General features: G+C 33.1%; 1 protein-coding gene across 1 annotated transcript in view; it reads left to right on the plus strand.

The window, feature by feature from the left end:
• The window catches only part of LOC116164847 (neuropeptide CCHamide-2-like), a 91,864-nt gene extending 79,798 nt beyond the window's left edge, over positions 1-12,066 (plus strand). The window contains exons 2-3 of the mRNA XM_031479075.1: positions 10,075-10,292; positions 11,824-12,066. Of these exons, the coding sequence (XP_031334935.1) occupies positions 10,075-10,292; positions 11,824-11,874 (269 nt within the window). The 3' untranslated portion in view covers positions 11,875-12,066. The remainder of the gene's footprint in view (positions 1-10,074; positions 10,293-11,823) is intronic.
• Positions 12,067-12,092: the final 26 nt, after the last annotated feature.

Consider the following 12,092-nt stretch of genomic DNA (forward strand, 5'->3'; position numbering starts at 1 on the left):
CGTATTTTAATAAAATCAGAAGCATGCCTTATCACCTGAACTCGCACATTTTTCAAAACATAAACCTTGATGCTTTTAAGGAAAAGCCTACGGCAATGAGGCCGTTAAGCGTGAGAGTTGTGGAGCTACTACAAAAGTATCAAATCTCGCTACCAGCTCCATTTGCTTTTAGTCCCAGCTTTTACCCTCCATGGATAAGACCAGAAATAAAAATAAACCTAGAGTTGAAGGCAACATTGGAGAGTCGTTATGAGCTCTTCACGGACCATCTGGAAAAGATGCTTAACAGACCGAATGTCTATATCATATATACTCACGGATCCATCACCCAAGCGCAAAGACAAGGCAATGATATCAGCAGGTGGTCGTGTGATTGGCAGGAAGCTAGACGATAGCGCCACAGTACATACCGCCGAGGAAATCTCCATCTGGAAGGGAATAGAATTGTTCATTTCAACATCATTAAAGTCAGGCTTAATACTCACCAACTCCCTACAAACCTTAGCGAAAATGAAGAACATTATCAAAAACAATATAATACTGGATAAAATCTTTGATTCGGTTACTTACCTACAATCCCTCGGAAGAAGTGTCGAGTTTCTATGGGCCCCTATGGAATCCAATAAAGCACACTGCGCAACGGAAGCGGATCATATAGTACCACCAATCCTGGATGATCTAAAATCCACAGCAAGAACAATTGGACACCAAATTTGGGAAAATGAATGGGATTCAACCGACACGTCGCTAAAAATGGTAAAAACCACCGTCCGACGGTGGCAATACCCAGTCACCTCTAGGAGAGACCAGGTAACCATCTGCCGATTAAGAATAGGACACACGAACATCACTCACTCCTATCTCCTAACGAGACAAAGACGACCGCAATGTGAAAACTGCAACACAAGACTAACATTGAACCATATTCTTACTGAGTGCCCATTGTTCGTTCAACAAAGGCAGAATTTTCTTGTGGGAGAGAATATGAGGGATATGATGACAAAGGAAATACTTAACGTCCTAGAGTTTTTTAAGCGATCGGGATTAAAGGACCTACTTTAAACACCAAATAATAAGAGGTGATGGCTAATGACCTTGGTTGTCGATGCCTAAATCCATAAAAAAAAATAATAATAATAATAATATAATATATAATAAATATATATATATAATATAATAAACTTAACTAAAACACATGCAGAAAAACACCGCAAATACACCGATATAGCTGTCGAGCTTAAGACGCAGTGGAGAATGAAATCTACTGTTATAGTTCCCATTATTCTTAGTGCTACCGGAGTTATATCAAAGACAATACACCACAATTTACAACTATTAGGTTTAGACAAAAACACATACAAACATTTACAAAAAGCAGTCATTATCAACACATGCCATATTGTTCGTAAATTTCTAAACATAACACAAGATACTACATACAGGAATGATCCACAACGTATACATGTAAACAACAGTACTCGCTCACAACACGGTACACAACATACTGTAATATCTCCACCTCTAACCCAAACAAACACACAAATACAACTTACTGAACAAACAAGTACAACAAATGATACAACATTTACTACAATCAGAGATTCACCTCTGAAGCAAACCACATTATCACCACCCATTAGTATTCAACCCAAACGCAAAAGCCTAAACAGCACTTTAGACTCACAACATGACACACAACATACTGTAATATCTCCACCCTTAACTCAACCAACCACACAAACAAAACTTCCTGTACAAACAAACGCAATAAATACAAGTAACGCAACATGCACTACAAAGACTCCCTCACCCAATAAAGTTACACGGCCTAGCACAGCTAAAAAACACAAAACTCCTTCTTCACATAAACACACCACGTTATCACAACCCACTCGTATTCAACCCAAACGCAAAGCCAAAGAAACACTTACACAATAAACTCTATTTAATAAAAGTACAGGAATTATTATAATGATATTTTTGTTTTGTTTTCTTCTTTCCTGATAGCGTTGACTATTGTGGCCATTAATAGCTATGTTGGTAAGTATGAATTACATACTATCCCTAGATTTCCAATATGTGAGTGTGCGAATATTTATTTTATTTTTTATTTTTCTTTAGAACCCTACATAACTTCACCAGACACAGAGACAGACACTAATCGTTACTTGATTTTAATCCGTGCGATTAGTTAACCAGGCTAGACCTGAGTTCTCACAAGAAACACCGACAATAATAATAATGTATATTTCATGGAAATGTAAACATTGTACTTACACTCGTCCAAAAAGAAAATAATGGGAAAATACAATAAAACAAAACATCCAAACTATAATTATTCAATTCACTGTTGCCCTAGAAACTCTATTACGCTGTAAAATGCGGATTCTGTTAACATTTTTTTTACATTTAGTTTAAATTGTCGCGGTGATTTTATTACTTTAACATCATCAGATAAATGATTAAAAAGTTTTAAGGCAATAATTTCAGTGCTATTTTGAGATTTGGCCAATCTACAAAATGGTATCTTGAGCGAAAGCTTTTTTCTTGTATTATGGCTGTGCACTTTCGAAACTAGTGAATATTGTTCAAATTTGGATTTTACATAAAATAAACACGCATGGTACAGTTAGAATGCCTAGTGTAGAAAAAATATGCCTACACTCATCACGATAACCAATATTCGCAATAATCCGAATAGCACGTCTTTGTAACTTGAAAGCATATTTTGACTGTGTACAATTTCCCCAAGCAATTATTGCATACGATAATATGCTATGACATAGTGCATAATATGCGTTTAATACAACTGATTGAGAAACACTATTTACTAATCTACGTAATAAAAAAAGATTTCGGTTAAATTTAATAGATATCGACCTAATATGTACATTAAAAGATAATTTGGGGTCTAAATGTACGCCCAGAAACTTCACAGATTCACTATCACTAACATTATGAGTTTTTAGGGTCATAATCAGTTTTTCAGTTCTTGCTGCATTCATTGACAATTCATTTCTTATGCACCACGAATTTACTAATTTAAGATTGGCTTTAAAAGTATGAAGTGCAGTTTCCATATTATGGTCATGTGCCAGTAAAGTGGCGTCATCAGCATAAAGTACGCAGGCGGTACCTTTTAGTATTGATAACGGCATATCATTAATAAATATAAGGAAAAGTAAAGGCCCTAGTATGCTACCCTGTGGCACTCCTCTTACCACTGGAATTTTATCCGAGATTGTATTCTGTACACGCACACACTGAGTGTGATGCTTATTTCATCAAAGTTATATTTAGAGAGCTTTTCCAGTAGTATAGTATGAGAGACACAGTCAAACGCTCGTGACAGGTCAATAAAGGTCGCTTGTAAGTATTCATGTTTCTCAAAACATTTTATAGCTTCACTTATTAAATATAAAATAGCGCTTGAGGTGCCTTTTCCTTCCCTAAAACCGAATTGATTTTGATGCAACAGGTTATTTCTTCCAGAAAACGCATAATCCTTATTTTTAATTTTAATTTTAAATTTATGAGGTACACTATCACTAAAGTTAACACACGAGTCGGTAGGCAATGATTGTTGGTATATATTATTAGCTATGTTAGCAAAATAAATATTAAATTCACTGGCCGAAATGTTGTGTTTAGTTTGTTTTCTGGAAAGTCTATGTGAGTTAATAATACCCCACATTCTACCTACAGGGTTTGAAGACGTCCTTATAGCTCCACTATTCGCCTGAACTTTTGCATTAATGATAGCTTTCTTATATTTCGCCGTAATACGACGTTTTAAGTCAAGTAGACCCTCAATTTTGTACAAATTGTGTAGCTCACTTATAAGTTTAACGGTGTTGCGTAGGTGTGCTGGGTCCTTATTAAACCATATAATATTTTGATCTTTTTTACGACACTTTTGAAGTTTTTCTGGAAACGCAATTTTAAATGCGTAACAAAAGTTATCAAAAAATATATTAAACTTTTCATTTGTACCTATCTTGTTATTTGATAAATAGTCATGGCAAACTCTGTTTATTTACCTCTCAATAATACGAAAATTTCTGCAGCGCGTTTATTTATTTTAGTACGTTTAGCAAGCCTTATATCGTTATTATAGAGAGAAAAATGTGTCCTTTTTAAAAATGCCAAAGCCAACTATGACTACCATTTAAAAAAATTAAAGTTTGTATTATAACAAAAAAGTTGTAAAATATAGAAGGAAATTCGTATGTTCATCAGGTTAATCATTAAAATGTCTAAAACTTTTATTCGTGTCATTTTGTTGATCCTTTCGATCTAAATCCTTTAACTCCGGCTCACTTGCTACTGAGACATCCACTTCAAGAAATTCCCCAGGTGGATATAACGAACTTCCGAATCGACAAAAGTTGAGAAGTAACAATCATCAAATCCAATTGGGCTCGTTAGTTATTATCAAAGATAAACAATTATCGCCAATGATTTGGTTTCTTGGCCGTGTGGAAGAACTTCATCCTGGTTCTGATGGTGTCGCAATAGTGGTATCCCGAGAGATAGGTACTTCGTCGAGCAGTCTCCAACATCTGTCCCCTTCTATAGAAGAACAGTGAAGTGTATTTCGGTTTTTACTTTTGAAAGTTGTCCCTTTCAAGGCGCGAACTATGTTTGAACATTACACTATAAACTAATTTCTGATCAAGTAGTTATAATTCAATAATAAGTAAAAAACGTTTTCACTCTATTCATTACGAATAATTTTACAAGAAAAGTTTAATAATGTACAGTTCATTCCTAGGTCCATTCCAGATTCCTTCATTACAGGCATTTTATCCTTTGTTTTGTCGGAAGATTTGTTGCGTATATTTATACTATACACATGTGAACTTGCAAGACATTATGAGGGGATTAAATTGCCTAATGGTGCGAGGTAACAAATATCTCAACCCGAGAAATAAGACACCCGGGTAGTTTTTTCACTGAAGCACTGTTTGATGCGATCGAAACATAATTTTCTTATACAGATGCGTCGATGGCAGTAGTTGTTTTTCCATTTTCTGCAAAAAATTAACGAAGAAATTAACCGATACATGCGGAGGACCGACAGATACTTCCTTTTATTTAAACTTTTAAGTTAACCCCTGTGTTGAGTATTTACCTAACCACTTGGACCAAGAAGAACCAACTATGTTCTAATGCCTTCCACGCCTTCAAGACCTGTCGAGATTTAACACGAGTATTTTTCTGTTTATTAAAAATATGTATGTATGTAGTTTCGAGTTACGTACTTTATTTCACGGATCGAGCACCAGGGTAGACAAACCAAACAATTTACAACCGAATTCGTAAAGACTTCTATTTGTAATGAAAAAATCCCATTTTCTTAGGTATATCTATAAATACCTTTTGAAATAAATCACGCGTACCCTTTGTCTAAGAAACTTTATTCAATAAAGTTTATTCCAGCCACTTCGACTTGCTAATAGTAAGACAATTAGCTTTCCCTCCTACTTAATCCATATTGATAACAGAAAACAATCTGCAAATTAATCAAGTTTCTGTTCGCGGCAGCGCTTAATTTCAACTTAATATACAGGTACACATTCAAAATTGGAAGATATATCCACTTAACGTTATATTCTGGAAAGATAATGGGAATTGATTTTATTCAGTGAATCATGTTGAAACTCGCTGGACAGATATAATCAAATGAAACATTTCGAGTATATAATTTAAATCTGAGGGGAGTTCTAGTTCTACTGAGATCTGCATGTACGTATAAAGGATTATTAACTGTGAGAAACAGTTTTTAAAAGTAGCAGTAGTGGTTTATTGGAAAGCATGATACTTAAATTAAGTAAATATTTATTACAGTTTTACATCGCTCCCGAGTTAGACACTTTCTGAGTCTGACCGAGAGTCTGACAATAAATGAACTTATGCGCCAGTGGGTTACGTTTTAGTTTCCTATGTCGTTTTTCGCTGGTTTTTTTTAAAGCATTGCAAGTTACAGTAAAAAGAAACTATATAGCAAACACGCCAAAAGAGTGGACAAAAGTTTCCACTCGAAGCACCAGAGTGAATAATGCTCTGCACTTTTGAAGGATAGCTACTGACAACGTTAAAAGTATATATATCCCAATACACAAGGCTGCTAAATTGAAATATCGACCTGCCCACATAATTTTATAATTAACAACGAAAGCGTCTAAGGACATTAGTTAGGCCACTTACGGTGATGTACCTACTAGCAGAACAAATTAACTAGTTTATGAACTTCATATGACTATATTTAAGTACATGTAGTTGTTTGCACAAAATTACATAATTACGGCACTGTCGTCGGCAAATTAGGATAATGATATCACTTAATTTAAAACTCTCGGATGACAGTAGCTAAACTAGGAAATTTAAGATTACTTTCGTTTAATTCTTGCAGTCTGATTGATTGTAAATTAATGAAAGGAATTAGTAGAAATAATAGTAACTATCTTCAATTATCTAACAATTTCACACAAATAAACAAAAATTTTCTCTATATATTAAAACTTTAACTGATTTCAAATAGCTATTAGGTTAGTGTACCTAAATTCCTTATGAAGAAGGTAAATAATTTTCTTGTGAATGCACGATTCGACGGCTTGACGGTTGATGCTAATTTAATTCAGCAGTATTTTAATTCATTCCACCCTAATATTAACTCATTCTTATCATTTAGTTCCGTAACGTTAAGGGAGATTGATCTAATTGTTGATCGTTCTCAAAAAGTTGCGTTCAGCCAAGATCCAGATCGTTATTCCTCCTTCCTTCTCTTAACACGTGGAGTACCACAAGGATCGATCCTTGGACCTCTACTTTTTACTACATGTCTGTTTGATTTTGGTTACGATCTTCAATTTTTTAATTTCCACAGTTACGTTGATACTCAACTTAACTATATGGTTCCTTTATTTACTTATTTATTTATTTATTTATTTAATGATGTAATACGGGAATAACCCCAAAAGCACAAACATATTTCGGTGTACCTACAGTTTCAGAAATTCAACAACAAAAACAATTACATTTTAAACACAAACACATACATTATTTTAAGATTATAAAAAATAATAAATCTGTAAATGTACAGAACATCTACGAAAAAATACAAATACAGAAGTAAAATTTAGATTCACTTAGGTAAAAGTTTACATCCTTATCTACTAAAGAGTGCTGTGCCTCTTTTCTGAACTTTATTAATGACAAACGAAAAAAATCCAAATTTGGGACTGAATTCCCCGAACGCATAATCCGTTCAATTCGTCGATTGTGTAGAGAATGAGTCCTGACCCAACGGTATGCGAAAAGTTTCGCTTGACGTAAATCCCTAGCAGGGATATACAGGGTGCCCATTATGTATAGAATATAGTATATATCTCGGTAAATATCGACTGATGTATATAAAATGTTTCTACATGAAAGTTGTTTAATTTCACATAATAAGGCAGCATTCAGCTGTTTTTATTTCATAAAACAAATGAGTAACGAAAAACAATTGAACTTTTTTAAATGGCAGTGTACCTTTTCATTAGGCTCATTTGATAGAGGTTTTTGTTCTCTTTTTGATGATATAACATGTTAATGATAGTATCCTTATTCAAGAAAATGTTTCAAAAAAATTTATTATAATTAGATGAATAACATTAATCCAGATATCACAACGTTTAACCTATCGTACAGATGTACATAACTTAAATCTTCGGCATAGGGGCCTTTTAGAGATTCCAAAGCATACTACCGAATTCTTTAAGAAATCGTTTTCTTATAATGTTGCAAACATCTTTAATAAATTGTCACCAACTCTACGTAGTTTAAGTATGACTACGTTTAAAAGACAAGTAAAGTTCCTTTTGTTAGATGATCAACTCTCTATTGTGGCTTAAGGGGCTTCTGTATTGAACATAAATTTTTGGTTTAGGAAGTTCTGAGGAGTGATTTGCGTGTGAGTGTTAATGTATTTGTCCATATACCATGTTTAGTTCAAGTTCATATCTCATGATATAGGGCCACATGGAAGAGCAGTGTATATCGCACTGAATGTGGTCCTTTTTCCAATCTGAATGTACTTTTTCTTTTTCCTTTTGTACTATATGATGTTCATTGGAAATAAACATTATTATTATTATTATTATTATTATATCCTACACTAAAATAAAACAAATGAACGTATACGTTTGATATTAAACCTTGAAGACAAGTAAAATGGTTTTCATCGAATGCTCAAAATGTTCACCATTAACTGCAAGGCAGTGGCATAACTTATCACAAAAAACTTGAAAAATTAATTTCTTCTACACGGGTGCTAAAAAAAATCTGTTTTTTGAAATAAAAACAATGGAATACTGCCTTATTATGGGAAATAAAATGTTAAACAACTTTCATATAGAAAACTTTTGTACACAGTCGATATTTACCGAAATATAAACTATATTCCATACATAATGGGGCCCCCTGTATATTTTAAGGTTTTCCAACAGTAATTATTTTCATTGTTTTGTTGCCTCGAACAGATTTTTTTTAATTCATCACAGACTACTTGATTAAAATATAAAAACCGTTGATATACGTAACTGGTATCTTATTTTCAATCTTATGCTATGATCGTTGAAAAGCGAATTAAAAAATCTATCAAATAATCCAAAAATTCAATATGGCGCCTATTTAACTTTAGAAAGTTGATCAATGTTCCTCAAAGGTTACATCAATCCTAAATTAAGCTTGTCAAAGACAGTAACTTTTATATAAAACTGTTTTTTATGTCTCTTATTCTTTCGATGATATAAGACATTAAAGAATGACTAATTTTAGTATTTTTGAATTTACGTCGAATTTTGAATTTCCACAAGGAAATTTTTAATAGGCATCTAAAACTGCAAAACATTGTCAATTTAACCAATTCTCTATCTTTAATAGTAAGAAAGTTACACATGCAATCCCACCCGATCTGGGACACACTGTATATAAAATCGTCACCGCAATATGGGAGCGAGAAATGTCTCGTCCAGACAATTCATGTTGCCTTTGAGAGTACTTTGCTCCGACAAACCGTTTTCAAGATATTCGCTCTTAAAGTTTTGACCCTGGTTTTGACCTATGGATGTATTTCATCCAAACGTTCCAATCGCTCTTTGTGAATCCCTCCTCCGACAATCTGTTCTTGAGGTATAAGGAATTATATTCGATCACGATAAGGGGTCGAAGAGGAGGATTATAGTTAATAGAAATTAATTTCTTTTGTTGAGATCACCATAAGAGTATGTACCATGAAGGATAAAACCAGCTTCCCCCTGTTTTGTGCATTTTTTTCTACTAAATCCAAATCTGCAATTAAAAAAACATGGCATTTTTCAGATAATAATAAAAATGTTACTTTCTTTATATGGAACGCCCTGTATGTGACTGTTTATTAAATTGTCTACAAATAAATAAATAAATACTTGAAATAACCAAGATTTTTCAATTATTTTCATTTTGATCTAGTTATCCATGAAAATGATAAAATGACATTGTTTGTTCACACTAATTTATTGTTCCTAAATTTATCCTCCAGTATTCATATTGTTTCTTTAAATTCTGAAAAATACAAACTTGTTTTACAATAATTTTCAAAATTTTTCCTAAGGTTGTAGCAGCAAAAAGTTCGTCTTAAAATAAACCCATAGTTTGTGATTTAAGGGACTCGTATATCAATATTGGAACTATCACAACGTCATTTTTATGGGTAACTAGATTGAAATGAAAATAATTGAAAAATTCTGGTTATTTGAAATATTTTGGTTTTGTAGAGAATTTATTAAGGGTGTGATATGATCTCATAATATACATGGTGATCCATAATTTTTGTTATGATCCGAAAAATGCGATGCTGTTTTATTTTTTTAATTGCAGATTTCGATTTAGTAGAAGAAAATACACAATTTTGGTAATTTAACTATCATTCTAACTTTACAACTAAGAAAGTTAGCAATAGTGCCGACTTAATTTAAAACAGACTGTAAAATAAATTAAGAACAATAATTGCAAATTAAGATACATTAACCCATTCAATTTTTGGTACAGGTGGTTGTGCAACATTTGGACACTCGTGTTACGGTGGAATGGGGAAAAGGATGTCCCCCTCGGAATTAATGACAAATGATGAAGTACTTCAAGACGTGCAACAAGAAAGCAACCCAGGGCTGATCTTTACGGGACCGCGAGGTGATATTGGAAGCGACACAGAGAGAAGAATTTCGCTACAGGAACTTTACAATATTTCACCGTTCTTTCGACAATGGGTAAGGGTCACTTTTCTATTTCATAGTTACCTTAGGCTTCCTGTTACAATAAAATTAAATTCAATGTTCACTACAAACCTTGTGGATTAAATATTCCGTAATAAAACGAGTTACTCTTGGGTTTTAATTTAATTACTTTATATTGCTAATATCAGCTTAAGTTAAAAACATTATCGAGAAAATGTATAAATCGAAATTAAGTTATTGACTTTGTAACTTCGTGGATGAGTTTGGACAAGTTTTACTTTCATGTTGGAACGAGATTACCAAGCCTAAGACCGTTAAAATTGACATAAAACCACTTAATTTTCACCTAATTGATAGCAATCATTCTAAACCCTAACTAAAAAAGCTGCCCTTGATTAACATTTCATTGAATCATGCATTTTTAACATCTGACACACAGCAATTCACCAGCAAATAAGGGTAGAATTGCGAAATGTCGATTTTTGCTACTAACCGTTTGACAGGTTATTAACTTTTCAAATCCAGATTCAACAAATTGTGTTTATAAATTTCAGGCGATCTAGTCAAATTTATCGGGATAGATATTTTTTTCGGCATTTGGATTGGGAATGTCAGTCATTATGCCACCCCTTGTTATTGCGTTGGCTTTCTTACCGCACTTTGTTTCAGAGTCAGACCTGTAACCAGGGGTGGCAAATAGAAAAAATAGTAGATTGTTCTACAAGTAAAGAAAAGTGACAGTTTTCCAGTGAGTGAAAATAGTTGCATTTTTCACGAGCTGGAAAACCACTTTTCTTACGTGTAGAACATGCTGTTTTTTTCGGATTTAAAAGATATTAATCAAAATTTGATCCACAAAGTCTAGTTTAAAATTGCTACTTTTATTTGAAAATATAATCATTTTAGCCGGTATTATATAATATAATTACCATAACAACGGTTTGTCCGTAACAACCAAATAAACAAGCTGTGAAACCGTTGTGCAAAAAGTTCAAACGAAGCGACAAAATGGACATTTCAGAAAACTCTGAAATTTCTAGCAAAAGGCCAGAGAGGCAATTGAAAATTTAGTACCTTTAAAATCCAAGGGAAAATATGAAAAATGTGTCGAAAACTTTAATCATTAAGATCAGAGCAATCGTTTTAAAAAAATTAATTGAAATAATTGTCGAGTTGTAAAAATCCAAATAAAATATTCTTACTTCGTATTAAATTTAATAGATTCTCACATGTAATACCACTAGTGCTTGAATTATTCTACAAATTTGTTCGAGCTCGCGAATATTTTGAAAATTAACCCGAGCCGAAGGGGGGGGGAGGTCTGGTCATACTTTAAAACCCAAAAATTAGTCTGGGAGTGTTATTTATGTATTATACAGCTACTAAAGCTACAATTTTCCTCAAATGTTGTATATGAAAGAATAAATATTCCTTGCTTCTAGATTGTCAAAACAAGTGGCATCGTTGACATTCGCAAATATTAAATTTTCAAAAATTTTCAGTCGCCATGGGGGGGGGGGGTTACTTTTTGGAAAATTTGTTCTAACAATGTCTTTTGTTTCAGCTACAATCATATAGGAGATCGCAAGAAATGCACAACAACGGTAACAACTAAGCACATACGATTAGGCTAATCTTTCCTTCTATTAACTGTGAATTACGTATACATACATTAATATATTTATGTACATTATCGTAATTTTAGTGACGAAAGCTAAAAAAAAAGCAAATAAAAATAGTCTTAAATGTTATCGTAAAGTTATATTAAGGTTACGTTAAATGTGCAATACATAATTGTCGTTAGGTTATTTTGTAAATGTTTTAGAAAATTCC

The sequence above is a fragment of the Photinus pyralis genome, unplaced genomic scaffold, assembly GCF_008802855.1.
Source record: "Photinus pyralis isolate 1611_PpyrPB1 unplaced genomic scaffold, Ppyr1.3 Ppyr1.4_LG2, whole genome shotgun sequence".
Classification (NCBI taxonomy): Eukaryota; Metazoa; Arthropoda; class Insecta; order Coleoptera; family Lampyridae; genus Photinus; species Photinus pyralis.